The sequence below is a fragment of the Erpetoichthys calabaricus genome, chromosome 8, assembly GCF_900747795.2.
Source record: "Erpetoichthys calabaricus chromosome 8, fErpCal1.3, whole genome shotgun sequence".
Classification (NCBI taxonomy): domain Eukaryota; kingdom Metazoa; phylum Chordata; class Cladistia; order Polypteriformes; family Polypteridae; genus Erpetoichthys; species Erpetoichthys calabaricus.
The window spans coordinates 119621524-119641507 of NC_041401.2; the positions used below are offsets into that span (position 1 = coordinate 119621524).

At 36.9% G+C, this 19984-nt stretch overlaps 2 protein-coding genes across 2 annotated transcripts in view; one reads left to right on the forward strand and one right to left on the reverse strand.

Moving 5' to 3' along the window:
• Positions 1 to 3539, forward strand: part of LOC127529038 (uncharacterized) — a 28974-nt gene extending 25435 nt beyond the window's left edge. The window contains exon 2 of the mRNA XM_051931348.1: positions 3393 to 3539. Within this exon, the coding sequence (XP_051787308.1) occupies positions 3393 to 3519 (127 nt within the window). The 3' untranslated portion in view covers positions 3520 to 3539. The remainder of the gene's footprint in view (positions 1 to 3392) is intronic.
• Positions 1 to 19984, reverse strand: part of LOC114655979 (F-box only protein 6-like) — a 1212211-nt gene that overhangs the window by 337635 nt on the left and 854592 nt on the right. The window lies entirely within an intron of this gene.

Below are 19984 nucleotides of genomic sequence, written 5' to 3' on the forward strand. Positions count from 1 at the left end.
GTTGAGGCCCCAGGTGAGGTCTAAGCAGTGAATTATTAAGCTTCAGCATAACCTTCATGGACTAGTACCACACACATCATGTTATATAACATAACATTCTGTTCTGCCTACTTAATGGCTTATGAACACTGTCTCCCACTTGATAATGTTGAGTACACTATGACTCCTAAATTCTTCTCATAACGTGTACTTTTGATTTTCAGACCTCCCTTTGTGTATTCAAACCTATTACTTCCTACATGTAACACTTTACATTTACTTACATTAAATCTCATCTGCCACAACTCTGCCCAAACCTGTATGCTGTCTTAGTCCCTCTGCAATGATTCAACAGATTCAAGGTTATTCTGCCAACACACCTAGCTTGGTATCATCTGTAAACTTAACCAGTTTGATACTTATATTTGTATCCAAATTATTTATATATATATTAAAAATAGCAGTTACCCTAGCACTGACCCAAATGTGAAACACCACTCTCAACGACAGCCAATTCTGATAGGTTTCATCACACCATAACACTCTTCTTTCTGTATCTGAGCTAATTTTGCATCAATCTACACAAAACACTGTGAAATCCTACTTTTTAGTTTGATGTACAACCTCTCATGGGGCACTTTAGCAAATGCTTTCTGAAAGTCAAGATAAAAAATATCATATGCACCACTTCAATCATATTCTTTTGTTGTTTCCTCAAAGAATTCCAGCATGTTGGTAAAACATGATGTCTCTCTTCTGAACCATGCTGACTGTTCAGTAAAACTCCTATTCTTGCCATGTGTTGCTGTGTATTTTCCTTAATAATGCCTTTGATTACTTTACTTGTGATACGCATTAAGCTTACTGACCTACAGCTGCTTGGATCTGCCTGAGCACCCTTTTTATAACAGGATAATATTTGCCAATTTTCAGTCCTTTGGGATTTCTCCAGTGCGAAGTGACTTTCTAAAAATATGTGTCAAGGATTTATACTGTATACAGTATGTAGTCGCTTACATTCTTACAAACTTGAGGATAAATATTATCTGGTCCTGGCAATTTGTCTAATTTCAGTCTATTTAATCTAAGCAGTACTATTACGTCTACAATTTCCAAATCACTCAGTACCTCCTTAGTTGTCCCATTTACCACTGGGAGATTAGAGTTTAGAGCATCCACTATTTCACTGTCTGTATTTTTTCATGCCCCTTTACTATTCCTGATGCACTTCATCTCCTCCGTGACAATTCTTTTACTACTTAAATACTGAAAACATCTTTATGAGTTATCTTTTGCAGCTTCTGCTTAAAATCTGCCCTACCAAAGTTTAACTTAACAGTGTTAGTTTTTGCATTCATGCTCTTCCAAAACATCAAGAACTACAGTATATTATATTATGGTCACTTGACAAATTTTAAACAAAATTCTGCTCCCTACATGCACATATCCTAAACCTGTGTCTATATAGCCGATTGGCTTGGCCAAACTTTCACCTCAAAAGCAACACAAATCACTCTCTTTTACCCATCGTATCCCTTTCCCTTTGTCTATCACACCAGTAAGACTTTTTCCCTAACTCTTCTTCTGATTCCAGAATCAATCAAAGTTTTGCAGTGATCTGACTTTTAGTCCTTGCTCCAGGTTACCTGCAAGCATGCCCCTAAATCACATCTGAAGTAGTGGATGGGTCTATTAAGTCTCTGGAGGCTTTTGAGACTTCCTCCTCCAATGCCTTTCTTTAAACGGTTACACTTTTGTCACCAAGTGACCTTCAGAAAAATGACTAGCCTCCTACAGCTTCTAAAAGGACAATATGGTCCTACATTTCCCATCCTCAAATCAAGGATTACAATCTATTAGTATGTTAGTACAACCTATTGTGCATTGTCTTTTCTAGCTAGCAGCATTGCACACCTCATACTACCTACGTGCTGATCTGCCATTTAGTATCCTAAGTGAACATTACCAATTTCCTCCTTGGGCACAGTACTCTCAGTTTCATCACTGCCTTTGTTTGTTGCCATTTTTGGAGAACCCAGTTCACTTATAGAGATTGCCACCATCTGGCCTTTTTTCCAGACTTGCATATTGCTTTGCATCCTCACTGCCAGATTGGGTTTTTCTTTTTCTCCTTGCATCTTACCAAAGCTGGTCCCAGTTTTTTGTCACTTTTTCTTCCCTACAGCTAGCATCAGTATCAGGGACAAGGCAGCAACCAGCTCTGAATAGTATGGTAGGCACACATACTTACATAGCAAATCAAAGTCACTGATAAACCTAACAATGCATGTTTCAAGTCTGGGTGGAGACTGCAGCTGGCAATGACTCAGATAGCTGTCCTATTATTACTGCATGCCTCAACATCAAAGTTATGCACCTAGTGTGGAGCTATAAAGCTGCATAATTAATGTGCCTCTGTGGATACTGGCCTTAAAACAGGAATATAACATGGTAAATGTGAATGACTGGAAAATATTATAGTGAATCCAAACTTTACTTCACTGATTAGCTCTGATACTGTCTTGGTTTCAAATTTACTTTTGTGGGAAAGATTTGAGATAATCTGACCTCTTAAGAAAGCCTTTAGGGTTTCCTAGAATATTCCTGCAGAAACATCAGAGGATGTATTTGTCTCTAAAAAAAATCAATTTGCTTGGATATAAATTCTGTACATTTATCGTCTGCTAATAAAAGTGGGTTTAAGACACCAGGTGTGAGCTGAGTATGTGGGGCATAATGATTTTAGCTCCATGATCAAAGGGGCGTGGTCGGAGATAGCAATAACATCGTACTTACAAGATTTAATCGTAGGCAAGAAGAATCGTAGAAGGAGTATGCTCTTGAGTTTGGGTTTAGAAGTCTCCAGGGGTCTGATAAGTTGTGATCAGTTACAAACTGTGTAATTGTCTTTGCCGTGTTAGATGTCATCACCCCAGTGGCAGGAGACCTATCTAGGTCTGGATTTAAAACACAATTAAAGTCACCAGCCATTATAATTTTATGAGTGTTCACATTGGGAATGGATGCAAATACATTTTGGATGAAGTCCCTATCATCCACATTGGGTGCATAGATATTTATCAAAATCACATTACAGTTAAATGAATTACCCATGATGATCACATATCTCCCTTCAGGATCAGATACTACATCTGATACTGCAAATGAGATTGTTGTATGTACAAGAATTCCCACACCTCTAGTTTTCTTTGAAAAGCTGGAATGGAATATTTGGCCAGTCCAGTCTCTGAAGCCTTTGTAGGATTCTATCGAGTTCTGACCATTCAAGTGTGATGCTGGTGAATCTTTATCTCGGGTCCCCTACCTCTCGTTAGAAGATCAAACAAGTATTACAGTCGTCTGCTAGCGTTAAACATCTGGCTGAAAGGCTTCTGCGAGAGTCAAAACATCAGGTTCGTAGACAATTGGGACCTCTTCTGGGAGAGGCCGCGTTTCTTCAAGCGGGATGGTCTGCATCCAAATAGATTTGGCGCCCGGGTCCTCTCCGAAAACATTGCTAAGGTAATTCGTTTCTCTTGACTGTCTATTTTTATTCCTAACCCTTTCCATAATGCTTTGCATGATAATTCGGTAACACAATCTTCCTCCAAAGTGCACTGCATTAATACTGTAATAATTAACTTCAAAGCATGTAAAAAAACTAGGCAGTGTGGCATAAGTACAAATAACTTAATTACAATTACACCTCTTGATGAAAGCAGAGAAAAGCCAAGCAAAATGACACCTTTTATAGCCAATAAAAGGTGTCATTTTGCTTGGCTTTTCTCTACTTTCATAATGGCTAACACGGTACAACACCCTAGTACTACCTCTTGATGAACAATATATTAAAACTATCAAAACAGATTATAGATTAAATAAAAAATATGCACAGAGCGGCGCTTATAAAAATAACTTAATTTCTATCTCGAATACCCATAATGCACATACAATTCAGTTCTGCTCTTCCAAAACATCAAAAATGGCTTTATTAAATGTTAGAGCATTAAGCAACAAGACGTTTTCCATCAACGATCTTATTAGTGATAGGAAAATTGATTTTATTGCACTAAGTGAAACATGGCTTAGCTCTGATGGTGCAGCTGTTTTAATCGAATCTGCGTTTTCTGAATTACAGCTTTGCTCATGCAGATCGCCATGGTAAGAAAGGCGGTGGTTTAGCAAATATTTTCTCGAGCCGGTTAAAGTGTAAAGATGTCAGCTTTGGCAAATTCAAGTCAGGGTGCAAGGCAGGAAACAAACCCCAGTCAGGGCGCCAGCCCACCACAGGGCACACACACTAGGGACAATTCAGAATCGCCAATGCACCTAACCTGCATGTCTTTGGACTGTGGTAGGAAACCAGAGTACCTGGAGGAAACCCACACAGACACGGGGAGAACATGCAAACTCCACGCAGGGAGGACCTGGGAAGCGAACCCAGGTCACCTAACTGTGAGGCAGCAGCGCTACCCACTGCGCCACCGTGTTACCCCATACTTATTCTAGTGAAGTAAAAATATTTTCTACTGTGGACTATGGAAGGTAATTCCTGCCACCCAAATAAATAAATAACTAAATATTTCATTATTTTGCAGAAGTATTAACCTTTTAAGGCATTGTATAAAATCTGTATAAAATCCCACTTTAAGTCCTGATCTTCAATAAAAACAAAGTTGTTTTTCCTAATTAAGAAATCACTTGGCCAAAAGATACAGAAAGTGCGCATTGAAAGATGCTAGCAGTTTCTTCCATGCTATATTCGTTTGGAGTGTCATCAAGATATCTTTGCAGGTTTTCCACAGATCTGATATGAGATCCTTTACAATATGTATGATATAGAGCTTATGCTCTATGTGTGAAGGCTGCATTTAGACGAGACATGCTTTATAAATATTGTCCAGCCTCTAACTAGGTATTTTATATGCTTTGGTGACTTTTGGATTAATTTAGTATTTAGGAAACGCTTGATGCATAATGAATGACAACTCTTCGGTATTATCAACATAATTAGGAAATGAGTTCCAGTGAGAGAATTATGCTTCATAAACGATTCTACTAATGTATAACTCTTGTCGTCATTACTTTCCATACAGGGATTTCAGGGCCTTTCACTGCACTCAAAGTGAATAACATTTTAAAAAAAGCACAAAGTACACTGTGGAAATCACAGTCTAATGCAATTAACTGTAATTTTTTTTTTTTAATATTTTGATCTATTGTTTTAACTGCAATGCATTTTGGTTTGCATAGCACATTGTCATTGGTACTTGAGATATTTTTCTATTATAGTTTTAAGTCATTTTACATGTCTTTAAGTTATTCTAAGAACTGTTACAAGTCATTATATCCATAGTCAAATTTGTTTCTACATTTCAGAGACATTGAACAAACTTTTGATATGTTCAGTACATTGACAAAGCTTTGTTTTAGTGTGTGTACTACTGCTGTGTTGTAACAAAGAGGCTGCATAAAGGCTGTGCTTGATCTTAAGGTTCTGCATGCTATTTCTCTCTTGACACAACACTTATTATAAAATAAAAATATTGACTGTTTGTTCACTGTTTGGATTATCATTGTGAGCTCAATTGTACCAGTAAAGCCCTTGCCAGGAGAAGGGAGCATAAAAATGTACAATACATTAAATGCATTGCAATGCAATGATTCTTAAGCCTTTTACTTCTCATTTCAAACGCATAGGTGTTACATTAATCAAACAGCACTGTGTACAATGAAATGAAACAGAGGAAAGAAAAAACAGAATTTAAAATGTGTCATTCTGCATGAATGTGCTATGTGCAGCTGTGCGCTTTCATTGATCTGTTCTTCTTGAATACTGCACAATTTACAAAGAGAAAATAACAAACTACAATGCAACCATATGGCAGTACTCAGAATAAAGAAAGATCATTATCACAGATGCTTTCACATGTTGGGCAATCCAGCAATTAACTAAAAATCTCACCTTAATTCTTCTACTTACTAGCATGAAATTGAGAAAAATACCATTGTAGATTTCCTTTCATATGATACATATAACCTGCTATTTCAGACATGCAACTTGGAGTAGGAAAGTTCTCTTGTGGATATCTTTGTGATCTGCCTTGGTAAACTTCATTATGTTTAGGAGAACTGACATTATTGTCAATGTCCTTGTACCCTCTTTGGGGAGTGTAGGGGGTGGAGAGGTCTTTTAGCAGTTCTTTTATTTTTGCACAGAAATGACAGTGCTTCCAACAAATCATTTAGTTCTCCCACAAGAAGAAATGTTTGGATACACCAAGACAAAACACATTATTAACAATAGTCTTTCTTTCTTTCTTTCTTTCTTTCTTTCTTTCTTTCTTTCTTTCTTTCTTTCTTTCTTTCTTTCTTTCTTTCTTTCTTTAAACAAATATTTGTCCTTTATGTCCCACAAAGTTTACTACACAAACCTGTCCATTTATTGTTATAGAGTGTTGAGGTCTATCCTAGTATTAGACATAAAGCAGGAAGAAACTCTGGACCAGGTCCCATTTGATTGTAGGCCATAAGGTGATAACAAAGTATATTTTGCTTCTCTGGAGCAGTACCACCTTAGGCCAACAAAACAAAATGTTTCTTTCTCTGAAGACTGTTAATGACTGTAAAATAATTCCACTGTACAAAAAGATTTTGCTATTTTGCTTCCTAAATACTTTTGGATGTATCTTAAGGATTGTAGTCTGTTGATCAGAAAAATCACCAATTTTTCTGTCACATACTTTTTTGTTACAGTTGCCTATTTTCTGATTTCCTCTCATAACAACTACAACTAGAACATCTGCAGTGATGTACAGGTAGGCAGTGCTACGAAGAATGCAGATATATCAAGCACTGTTGTTTCACTGTGAACAGGACAGCCATACTAAAGAGTTTCCTTTATTACATTTAAATACATTAAAAGAATTGGCTGTTATGTAAACATTTGATTCCTGGGCAGAACATTGTGGCACATTAACCACTTGTCAACCCAAGCAAGGTCTTTTTGCCTGTTCTTCATATAAAAGCTGAACTGATTAAAACATTGTGAAAGCAATGAACAACTAAGCTGAATGAGTTCAATATCTAAAATATGTGCTACAACAAATAACTGATGCCAAGATTAAGGAATTTATTTTTATTGGTCAACAAATTAGACATGTTATCAATGACAAACAGTTTAAATGTCTGCTAGTGGAGCCGGAGGAAATGCTTCAAACTTCTAAAAATATAGAGTGCAATGTCATTAAAAATGTACAGTATTTTCTTCTTTCAAACTTGGACCTCTTCCCTGCTAAGTTTGGTGCAGTGGTGAACATGGTGAAAGGTTTCAACAGGACAGGATTGCAACAATGGAAAAGCAATATCACTGTGAGTGGAATCCATGACTACTGTTGGACACTGAGATAAAAAGCATTACTTTCTGAATACAAATGAAAATCAGCTGCAAAACATTTTTAGCTTAAATGAACTAATTCAATGTGGCAGGATAATTAAGCGATTAAACACATTAAACTTGATAACAGTTAATTTCATGTTTTTCCAAATTCCTATGTGATGCAGTCAATCTGAATTTTGTTTAAACTTTTAATAACACTATTGTCTGGTTGTTTTATCCAAAATGTTACCCTTGTAATTTAAAATCCAAGGTAAATTTGTAAGTAAATGCTGTTTCTTAAAGTGGAAGAAAATAAAGTTATTTTAATGCAAATTTTAATCAATTTGATGATGAAATAGGTCTCCGGTTTCTCACCCTATAATGTTTTAAGGGATATTTTCAATATTAAATGAATAGTGGTTGCTTAGTGAATGGCTGAGTTACTGTAAGATATGCCATATATAAGTGTGGAAATATGGAGTATGGATGATTAATAAAATGGCAAAACAAATTAAAAAAAAAAACAGTTCAAGTGGAATGCATACATTTGAGCTGTTAAGAAGAAATACACTACACTATTTTTACTTTTTCTTTAAATTAACCAGCTTTATCCCGAATGCAGCTTTTATTCAGATGGCACCTGAGTAATGCTGCATACGTCAAAATAAATAGACCCTAATGTCTTTTCATTTTTCTTAGCATCTTTGCCAAACAGCAGGTGCAATGTCATTATCAAATAAAACCCTAGTCTCCACTGGGCAGTGATATGGTTAGGTCACTAGGGAGATGGAGTTGAAATAGTAGACTTTTCAATCAAGCTGCCCTGCCCCTTCTTTTTGTAACAATGTGTTTAATCTGGCATTGTATTTGGTTAGAGTGTAATTAAGTACTTATTGGTTATACTCATGAAATTATGTTAAAAACATTCATTAGATAAAAGTGAAACGTTGGTCTGCTTGAACCACAAAATCGATTATCTGACACAATAGCTCACAATGGACAGAATAAAACAACTTTAGCACTTGCCCACAAAACTGTAGCTGAATTCCTTGGCAGTCTACCAACTTGAAACAATTTTGGGAGAAACTTGATGTTCTGAAGGTGTCAGAGTTGGCGGTGGACAAACATTCTTCCTTGCTGCATAGTATAATAAAAAAACAATGAGAAAGAAGGAAGGTTATTTTCACTACTTCATACCGCAAACGTAAGCAAATGCAGGCAATGAAAAATCTGAATGGTTGTGTTTAATTAGCAACTTGGTTTTTTTTTAGCCCTCCCATCTGTTTTTTACAATCAGGTGTCAGCATTATCAGTTTGATGACAGAGATCTACGTGAGTAGCTGCATTTATTCTGTGTATGTCAGCATATGCTCATGGAGGAGGGGGCAATTGAAAGTTGTGACAGTACAAGGAAAATCTTGTTAACCTATGCTACTATTTGTAAAGATATCAGGCTTTTTTAACACATTTTTTTGCACCTAATGTGAAAGAAACAAATACTGTGTAGTAACGCCTACAATACTGTGCACAGTAAAATAATTTATACAGCACTAACAAAATGTGGGATAGGAATCTTGACTTGCTTCAGTGGTGGTGGGGATTATTTCTCTGAGGATTCTTTGCAGCTTTCAGGTGGCTCTTCAACAAAGCAACACTCTTAGATTGAAAAAGTATTTTTTACAAAGCTACAGTTCAATGCATCAACTTTCCATAGTGACTTCATATTACATCACTTTAAAACATTGTTTTTATGGTTGTCAACCCATACAATTTTTTTGCAAATAATACCAATAAGCATCTAAGCAGCTTTCATGTGTAATCTATCTACATTTTATGAGACACTGAATGATCCTGGGAATCCTATGGGTTCAGTGGTTAACATTTCTGCCTCACATTTCCAGTTGAAGTCATGCACAAACTCATATTCTCTTACCACTGGTCAATTTAAGTGGACAATCATTCTAACCAGGGATGTGATTGGAAAACCAAAGAACAACAAACGCATATATCAGAATGTGCTAATCCCAGAAAGATTTAAACCCAGTCTCATAAAAGTGTGGGGTGGCAGTTCTAATCACTGTACTTCTGTACTGCTCACATGGAAAAAGAATTAATTAATTGTTTTCTTTTTTCTAAACTTATGCATTCTTCTTTACATAATGTCTCTGAACCACATAATATTAAACATGTCACTACCATCTTAATAATCTTTTCATGACTTACAGTATCTGTATAAGCTCTTAGTTAATAGCTGTATATTCCAAGATATGTGAAACTTCATGTCTGCTTTCAAATTAATCTAAATAATAAAACTGCTTCTCCTGCTCTATTATGATGCTTCACATTTCCTGTTTTTCTTTTGCTGTCTATCTATGCAATGTATATGACTTAATTCATCTTCCCATTGATAATCATGACTGAACATGTTGAATACATCACTCTTCTTGGGTGATCCTTTGAGTGATGGCTTAGTTCGCTGGCAAATTTATTATCCTTGTGTAGTTGACCTCATCCTCTCACTCTTTTCTGCATATCATCATTTCAATTTTCAAATATATCAACAAGAGTCATGGTAAAAGCAATCATCCCTGTCTCATATTATTTCTGACCCTTGTTTTTATGTCCTAAACACTGCTTTCTGCTGTAAATGTAACTACGCTGATAAATGTAAAGTCAATAACAAAGCCTAATCCTTGCTTTTTTTTATTCAATACAAAATCTAACATCCAAGTCCTTTCTTGAACACTCAGGCAAACTGGAAGGTCGAAAAGCCAGTATTTCTCTCATTCAGCCTGTACCTCACTGGCACATTATTCTTTTCAGTTCTTCTGTCCGCCAACATCCGTAAATATGTTTTGACAGCAGAGGTTACCTTGAACAGGCTCATGTACCTGGGGCTGTATGTCTTCATTTAACACTGAATTTGCAGATGCCAGCTGCACACAAAAAGTTATTTCTGCCTATGGCCAATAGGGAAGGCAGAAGCTAATGATGTTGGCAACACTGAAGGCTTCTGTACTCCCAGAATGGAGTGCATCAATAGGAGAGGAGAAGAGGAATTTGTATTAGATGTAAGGTTTTGCAGAAAATGAGCAGTCACAGCTGTGTCTTATATATGTGAATTCCAGGTTTTATTCACACATTTCATTGCCCATTAAATATGGTTTAAGGATTCTTTTTGTTTTGTAAACCTTTTTTAACAATAACAGGATTTTTTTAATTGAAAATTGAAGAGTTAAGATAGATATTGTCATTTATCTGACTGAGTGTAAGAGGTAGCTCAATTGGATACTTATTGTGTGTTAAATGATTTTACACATTCTGACAGTGACAGTGATTTGCTGAGAGAGTGGATAAACAATGCTTTAATACCTTAGATCAATAAAATCAAAATTGCTGTACAGTCTAACAAATTATATAACACAGTTGTTCTGACCTTGGAAGTTCAACATCACAGCATTTGACAAGTGATTGATCTCAACACGATATGGACTGAGCATATCACACAGTTTCACACTCTGAATTGGTTGTATTCAGCTTATTTTTGTTACAGTTGACTTCTGTATAACTGTACAAGCTTCACTAATAAGTGTCTGCATTCTTTACCTTCCCACATAATACCAGGATGTTGCTGATTAGACCCAACATTCCTCATTATTATAGTGAACTTTGACTTCCTGAGCTGTAATATGGTTAACTTCATGATAATAACAGGAAAGAGCACTTTAATTATCCACCTTTATTACTGTCTGCTAAATCACATGAGCCTGAGTGATTACTCAGTTGTTTCAAACTCTTGTAGTATTTTGCCTCTAACATCAGTTAGGGATAGATTTGCAGGTATTTTTGAACTATGGTACCTCTTATAAATTGCAGAAAAGAACAATATACATTAAATGAAAATTTGCATACACTTCCACTGTCACTATTTTAGATGTTTAGATGTTAGATGTGAAATGAATATACATAAGATACTTTACTAAGCACTAGTGTAATATTTCAAAGTTTGAAAGTCAACAGTGCTTATAAACTGTTACTAACCCTCCCCTATTCTGCTTGTCTTCTTTGTATTTTCATGTGGCACTTGATGCCACTGCTGTATTGGAAAGTTATTTGCCTGCCATGGAAAAGTCATCTCAAATAAAGGAGAAATGAAATCATCTGATAGAAGGAGTCCTTTAACCACGCTGGCTGGCCCAGTACTGACTCAGTTATAGACTGGCCAATATGGTGTAGGCAGCTTGTTGAACTAGGTCTCCAGGATTCTGACTGTGTCTGGCTTATCCGATTCCTTTCCTACAATCTGGAAGTGGTTCTGCAATTATCTGATGGACAGATATTGATGTTTATTAGTTTTGTTAATTTTTTTCTATGTTGTTTTGATGTATTTAAACAGATTTGTATCTTTACATGTGATAGTTTTCAGTGAGTGGTATAATTTATTCTTGTATTTTGCCTTGTGAGTTGTTGCGGCGCCCTGCATCTACACATGGTGAGAAGCGCCATGTATTGTATTTCTGAGGTAGCAATAATAGATTGGCCATCTAGCTCTGTGAAGAGGATCACTTGTGTTCTGCTGTGTCATTGTATTTACCCTATATTTTGATACACATTGCATGCCTAACCAACAAGGAAGGGGTCTCTCTCTGAATTGCCTTTTCCAAGACTTCTTCCATTTTTTTTTCCCCAAAGGGTTTTTTAAGAGTTTTTTTTTTTCCTTAGGCAGTCAAGACTGGAGATTTGTCAAAAAACATGGCTTGTTAAAGTGCATAAAGGCATTTCTTGTGTGATTTTGGTCTATACAAGATATAAATCATTGTTGCAGATTTGAGTGATCCAAGGTGAATATATCTAGAATGTCACTATAGATTCCATAGCTTTTGGCTAGCAAGCATTTAGCATGTTTGCCTGTTATTAGGTTTGTTTGCATATAATGCAAAAAGCACCTGCAGTGATTGCTTCTGCCTGTCTGTATGAAAAAATTTGGCTATCAGTGGGCAGATTTTGCTGAAATTTGGCACACTTTTTACTCAAGAAAATTTGTGAAGTAAGTTCATTTTGTTGATATATCTTGAATAGTGTACACTATACACATTTTCAAAAAATCAGCATCTCTGTGATGGTGTGGGTCCTGCTCCATGCTGCGCTCTCATTCTGCAAGCCTTTCTCTTTCTCTCTCTTTTGTTTTCCCTCCTCTCTCCTTCTCCCTCTTTCTTTTTTCTCATCTCCTGTGCCAGCCTGTACTTATACAGCTCCATGCGCGCTGTGTCTGAATCACGCACCACAGAAAGCTGATGAAACAATTGAGAAAGATAGCACTTTCACATGTAGGTGCATCTCACACCAATTACCTCATCAACTCCCCACAGTTGTGCGACTACACCCACGGAGACTGACACGGCCAAACGGATTATTTAAAAACCCAGCCACTTGTTCAGAGCCACAACCCTGCTATATCACATTCCTCCCCCATAAAGCCACCAGTTGCAAGGGAAGGCTCCATGCCTCTACCAACCCAGTGCAACTGGTGGCCCCGGTTCACATCTTGGCCCTGACACTGCACTAAAAACAATAAAAGCATTAAAACAACCCCACACTAAAACCAGCCCAAGCTTCCTTATAAAAACCAGGACATTAAAAGAATAAGAACTTTAAAAAGACATTTAAAATAATCAATAAATAAATGTCCATTAAAAAGTTCAGTCTCTAAAACATCCTCCTCCAGCTTGGGTCCGTGGGTTCTTTCAAACAGTCAGGCACCTATCCCGCTTGCTGTTCTGTCTCTTTCTTCAGTCCCCATCACCAGCCCATCCCTTTACTGCCACCATTTTTGATGATGCGGGTCCTGCTACTCTCTTTTGTTTTTCCTCCTCTCTCCTTCTCCCTCTTTCGTTTTTCCCATTTTCTGTGGTGGTACATACTTATATGGCTCCGTGGGTGCTGTGTCTGAATCACGCACCACAGAAAGCCGATGAAGCAACTGAGAACGATAGCACCTTCACGTGTAGGTGCATCTTGCCCCAGTTACCTCATCAACTCCTCATGGTTGCACAAGCACACCCACAGAGAGTGATGTAGCCAAACAGAAATCGCTTATATCCCAGCTCATTGCTGCATGAGATAAGTTAACCATGAAAGCAGAAAATACTTAAAAAGACACTTATGTAGAAATTAATGTAACAGGAAAGAAATTATGTAAGCATCACTTAGTAAGCACGGAGTGAACAAATAAGTACTTAGTGTCTATGCTACACTAAAAACAGCCCCACAGCTGCATTATCTATTCATTATGATGATTCAGTACTTTCTCTGACACTTACTCTCTATTATGGTATGAAGTAGCCAACAATTTTATCTTGAGATTTCAAAAGAGATCTAAGAAATCAAAAACTACAAGTAGTTACAGTTGCAGCTAATAACAAGATATCAATCGATGTCATTTTTACATCTCTTCAGTCTATTAAATTGGTATCTGCTCTCTATTAAAACTATTAAGCCAACGTAAGCCTATTTAACATTGTAAATTACTGCTGACTTGTGTGTACAGTATTTAATGTAGTCTAATAACACAAGTAGTTATATTATTTTATTATTGCTTTTATTTTTGAATATGACTCACTGTTAAATAAATATTTAAAAATATATATCACAATAAAATGTTATAATTGACTCTTCTGACAAAGTAAGTAAAAGATGTAAAATACTTAAGTTTCAATCAGCTAATCACTGAATGCACTCAAATGTTACATTAAGCATATGTAAGAGCCATTTGCTGGTTATTTAGGTTATATTAAGCTGATAGAAGTATTTTCTTAGTTTTGTTAAATGTTTGCCTATATATTACTACATAATCCATGGGAGGTTCTATTTTAACCTCCCACAAGCTGAACTGAAATGAGATATTCTAACTATTTCTTGTTCCTCTGACTACAGTTAGTGACCTGCCTTGCCATAAGTAAGGCATGGAGGATACACAGCTTCAAACCGTGCCCAGCTGTATATAATGTAACATGCACTATTGAGCATGCAGCGGCGTACATATAGAACATACTGATTGTGAACTGAAGCATAGAGAAGTAAATATTGTAAACAACTGAAGTATAACAAGAGAAAGTTAAGTTTAAAGAAGAAATATTTTCCTTTTTGCCTTTTAATCAGAGTGTGTAACAACTTTTCTCTATTTTTGTGTGAACTGTTTGCCTTGAATTTTCACTAAACCTTTTTTAAAGACGAACTTTTTTGGACCGAGAATTTTCTTTTGGTACGCGTTTGACTTATGCTTGATACTGCCTTACCTACTTAGCAGCTACACTATATGATAGAAAATAAAAAAAAAATATTAGGAAGACAAAGTTGAGGTTATAAACATTTTGTAAATTTAAAGATGGGAGCTTATTACTTACTGTAATTTTTGCACAACATATTAATGTGGGAACGCCACTGGTAATTGAAAACAAAATAATGGCATTACAGCTATGGCACAAGAGCATGAGGAAAACTCATACTATACAGCATCTTTTCTCAACCATTGTTCTGTGAAACCTTAGACATCGCTAGGGGTTCCGTGAGAAATGGCAATGAATAGCAGTGGCAAACAAATAAAGCTGAACAGTGGAAGAAAATAATAAACCTTTTCTAAAAGGAATAAATTTGAGTTCTCGTTAGTTGTATTAACAGCCACTACAATGCACAGCAATGCTGTCTGTGGTTCACTTATCATACAGCAAATAGCGCTAGTGTCGCTTATGAGTTAACTGGTGCTGGTTAGTGCAAGATGGTGCAAGCAAGTAACATAAGAAGTTCAGTCAGTCTCTTATCAATCCTATGTTTTTTCTAGCATGCAGTTATGTGTTCACTCATTAACATGATAACTTTGTATGTTTTCCCTCTCTACCTGTTTTCCAATGCATTTCTTTTATTTGCTTTTATTTGGGCCGTTTTTAAATCACTTGGACAACAGTTTGTGTATTCAAACTTAAAAATTGTCATTTTTAAATACAATTTGAGCTAACAAGCATGCATTTCAAAAGTGCTTGAGCAGGTGTTTGAACACAATTTTCATTCACTGAATCGCGAGGTGGTGCTGCTAGAGCACATACAAAACTTAACCTAATAAATTCTTTACTCTCTGAACATAAGGCCAAAAGTGTATTATCCAACCATCATTTTTCACAGTTTTTAACCATATTGACAAGGTCATCATCAAACTTTGGAACTGTTGACAATGACTACATTTTTTGGGAACACTTTTTTACTTGTTATAAATATTAGGAGTCACTTTTACTTGACCTTAGATGCATTAATTTTATGGATTGGTTTCCAACTTTAAATATTATTTTTAATTCCATATGGCCCAGTTATCTGTATACAAACCTACACCAAATTAGTTTTTGTCATGAAAACTCTGGTGGGACCACCCGAACCTGGGAGAGGAATGCTATCAGAACAAACAGAGTCATCGTGAGGAAAGCTGCAGAAAATGTGTCTGTGAGAAAGAGAAAGAGTGACAAAGAGAGAGAGAGAGATGATTGTATTTAAGTATTTAGGTGTTATTAGGCATGTGGATCTGCTCATGGACTTGAGGAAAGTGTGTGAAGACATTGTTACCTCTGACTATTTTCCAATAAACCAAACATGAAAAAGCAAGGGTGAAAGAAACACTGTATTTCAAAATGTACTATGTTACCAGCACTAGTAATAAAATATAAGCTGAATACTCCCATAAACAAATCTCACAAAATGAAGATCTGTCAACATATTGCCATAGTGCATTCAGCAAAGGTATAAGTAGATATCTGATCATCATCATCAAATACTTCAATAACATTAAAAGCAGAAACGTAAATGAATATTCTTAAATTTCAAATTTTTTTCAGTGGGTAAAGTGCTAAATTGTACTGTGCATAAGTAATAAATGTGATTCGTGATACAGATGATGATTATTCACACATTCCTTTAATTACTTGACAAAAAAAAAAAAATCAAGCAATGGGTCACTTTAAAAGGCCTTTATCATTTAAGCCCAAGTCAAAATGGAAAAATTCAGTCTGCATGGTCCAAACAATCTGGAAACAGATTATGCCCAGCCGGGACGCCTGGAAGGACCAGGAGAGGGACCATAACCTCTCCTGAGGCTACGAGAGGGCAGCCACCCAGGTCTGTATGGGGGCCACGGGAACTGAGCATGGAAGCTCAGCCCTATTTGGGCCCGTGGCCACCACAAAGGAGCACCCTGGATGGCAGCACTTCCGCCACACCTGGAAGTGCTGCCAGAACGAATTCCAGGGATACCTGGTGTTCTTCCGGGTGCTCATATGGCACTTCCGCCACACCAGGAAGTGCCACTGGAAGATCGTCACAGAGCACCTGCAGCACATCCGGGTTGTTATAAAAGAGGCCGCCTCCCTCCAGTAGACAAGCCGGAGTCAGGAGGAAGGAGACAGAGCTTGTGAAGAGGGGAGTAGAGGCAAGAGAAGAGAAGAGAAGAGAAAGAGAAGAGAGACTATTGGGGTTTGTCGACTATATTGTGAGTGCAGGTGTGTTCAGAAGAAATAAACGTGTGTGTTTTTGGAGATTTGGTGTCTGTCTGTCTGTGCCCAGGGGCTGTCTTTCCACAATATATATATGTATATTTAATATACTGTATATACAGTATATAAATGTTTTTTCTACATAACATGCAGTGAAGTGATGCCACTGATTTTCATTAGTCAATATTAGTGAGTAGTTTCTTTTTTTTTTATTTTTCTTATTTTTAATTTATTTAAAAAAAAACATATAAACAAAATACAAACCAATCAAAAGGGTAAACATAATATGTTTTTGAGACAATATATGAACCTTACTGACACTTAGGTGATAACAGAGACTGTTTTAAAGTGATTTTTCATGTAGAATTAAGAAAAGAAATACAATGAAAAGTTTCAGCATAGTGTCTGCATAGCTATTTTACATTTATAATTATGAATGCTTTGCAGATTCTAAAGTGTCTGAACTTGTTTTCAAAGGAGAATAGCATTTTTTTTTATTTGTCAAAAGTGGGTTTGGATACTTGCAGTTGAGCTGTAGCAATTTTGCAATTAGTGTGGTATAAGATATCACAGCAAGTTTTTCATATCAGAATGTTATATCACTTGGTATTACTCAGAATATTGCTGTTAATTAGCTGTTTCTTACGGTGAAGTGTTAAATATGACAATGGGGAAGTCTTAAGATGATTCCGTTACAGAAATATGTTTTCCAATTAGTTTGACGTTGGACATTTAAATTCTCCTGTATGAAAAATAGAGAAAATTGTTTAGGTCAGAACATTGAGGATATATATAAAATGCCTATGATAAACATAGATTGTAGAAAGTTTAAATGTTAAAATTGATCAATGTGGTCTCAAACTCAAACAGTGAAATTCATGCCATTTTCGATGTCCTCCATGTGCTCCATGGATAGCGCTTTGAGTGCTGAGAAAAGCACTATATTAATATAATGAATTATTATTATTATTATATAAGCAGCATATACAGTACAAAGGGCGATCCAAAAGTTCCCGGAATGCATTTATTCGGCAGCCAGAAGGGTTTGGTTATATCAATCGCCGATATATAGCAGTTCAAGTTGTCCTTGAGAGCTGTTATCATGCGTTATAACATCAGTGCAGTTGTTTTTAAAGTCACAGTTCTCATTTAAACTTCGGTTGTGTCTGTGAAGGGTTGTTCGTGAAAATGAGTGATTTGAAATAGCAAAGAGTGCGTGTTAAATTCTGTTTTAAACTGGGAAAAACAGCAAAACAAAGCCATGAAATGTTGCAACAAGCATTCTACAGGGATGTTCTAAAGCGTTTGCGAAATCGAATTCACCGAAAACGTCCTCAGATGTGAGCTGACAAGTCATTTCTTTTGCATCATGACAATGCTCACACATCTCTGATTGTGCACAAATTTTTGGCTTCTACAAAGTTTACTGCCATTCCCCACCCTCTGTACTCCCCTGATTTAGCACCGTCTGATTTTTTTTTATTTCCTAAGATGAAGATGAGGCTCAAGGGACACAGATTTGAGACGGTGGAGGAGAACCAAGCGGTAACAACCGACGTCTTGAACACACTGACAAAAAACGACTTCCAGAGGTGCTTCGAAAGGTTGAAATCTCGCTGGGATTGGTGTATCAACTCAGTGGGTGACTATTTTGAAGGAACTGTTCACCATTAATTGTTATTTGGTGTGTATGCTTTTAAATAAATGCATTCCGGGAACTTTTGGATCGCACCTCGTACTTCACTTAATTAACAATAAATACTGCATTCTTATTGCAGAAAAATTGCAGTGCCAAAAGTTATTCTAGCAATACTAAAATTCTAACTGTTTCTGTTGTCTGTTTGAAATACAGCAAATGTGATCCTTCTGCTAAAATACTTGGTGCCTTGTTCCTCCAAACTTTTATTGCTCATCACTTCTCAGCTATACTGTCTAAAACTCAGCGCCAGCACTCTACTGTCCTTCACCTCAGCCTGACTAACTTTATTGAAGTTTGACCTTCAAACTTTAAACTCAATTGCTGCATTCAGATGTCCTCTTGCCTACCTCAGCTGCCTAGCTGTTTAGATGTTTTGGGCACAAACATGTCATTCAGATGTTGGCATTGACTCATAGAAATGATTGAATCTCAGATGAAGTACAAAACGTGTTGCACAAATAGGTTGTGAATGGGATCATACAAGTTATTTAGGCTGTGAAAGTAAAACACTGTAACCCAGACAGCTGAATGAAAGAAACCTTGGAAAATGCATTAAAAATCATTGATGGCTATTTAAAGCACTTTAGGATATTTCTGTTAACTAAGGACCTAAAACCAAATTTTTAAACCCCTTGTCACACATGTGCGATTAGGAGACAGCTAAAGGGCTTGAGTAAATGTAACACTACATCAGACCAGGGGGTTGCAGAGTGTGCTGACTGTCTCTCTCAGTTCCTTGCAGACCATTCCCAGGAAATCTCGCCAGGTCCCGACACCTCCGATGATGTTACTTCTGGCTCCTCTGATGACATCACTTCTGGCTCCAGCACAGATGACATAATTTTCTCCACCAGCCCTTAAAACCGCCATCTTACCTCCAAGTATTCAGTTCTGTTTTGGTCTTGTGAACATCTCTGTTCAATAATTTTCAAACTTTTGCAGCCAGGATATAATATACAGGTGGCTGCCACAAACCTTTATAATGTCTGGAGAGTATTTCTTCTCACAGTGGCATAGTCGGAAGGATTTTGGTTCCCCAAAGAAACCGGGACAGGACCAAAGAATTAATCAGGTGAGAAAGTACTGGGGCCAAGTTTCCAGGTGGGGAGCTCATCCGGGGGTCAGGAGAACCTTGGTGCAGGCTCCACTTCCTAAGTATGAAACCGGGCTAGTATTTTCTCAAAGGAAGAATATGGATGAGACTTTCAGATGTGCACTGGTTCCTATGGAGGAAACGAAAAGGGCTCACTATGTTTTCTCAGAGGACAGAGCTGAGCTGCCCATTGGGGCTATGATCCCAGATAAATATGGGCTTTCCCCAGACCAGCAGGTAGAAAATATAAAAAACTGGGAGTTAGATCCTGAGAGATCTACCCAGGAGCAGGCAGAAGCTCTCTG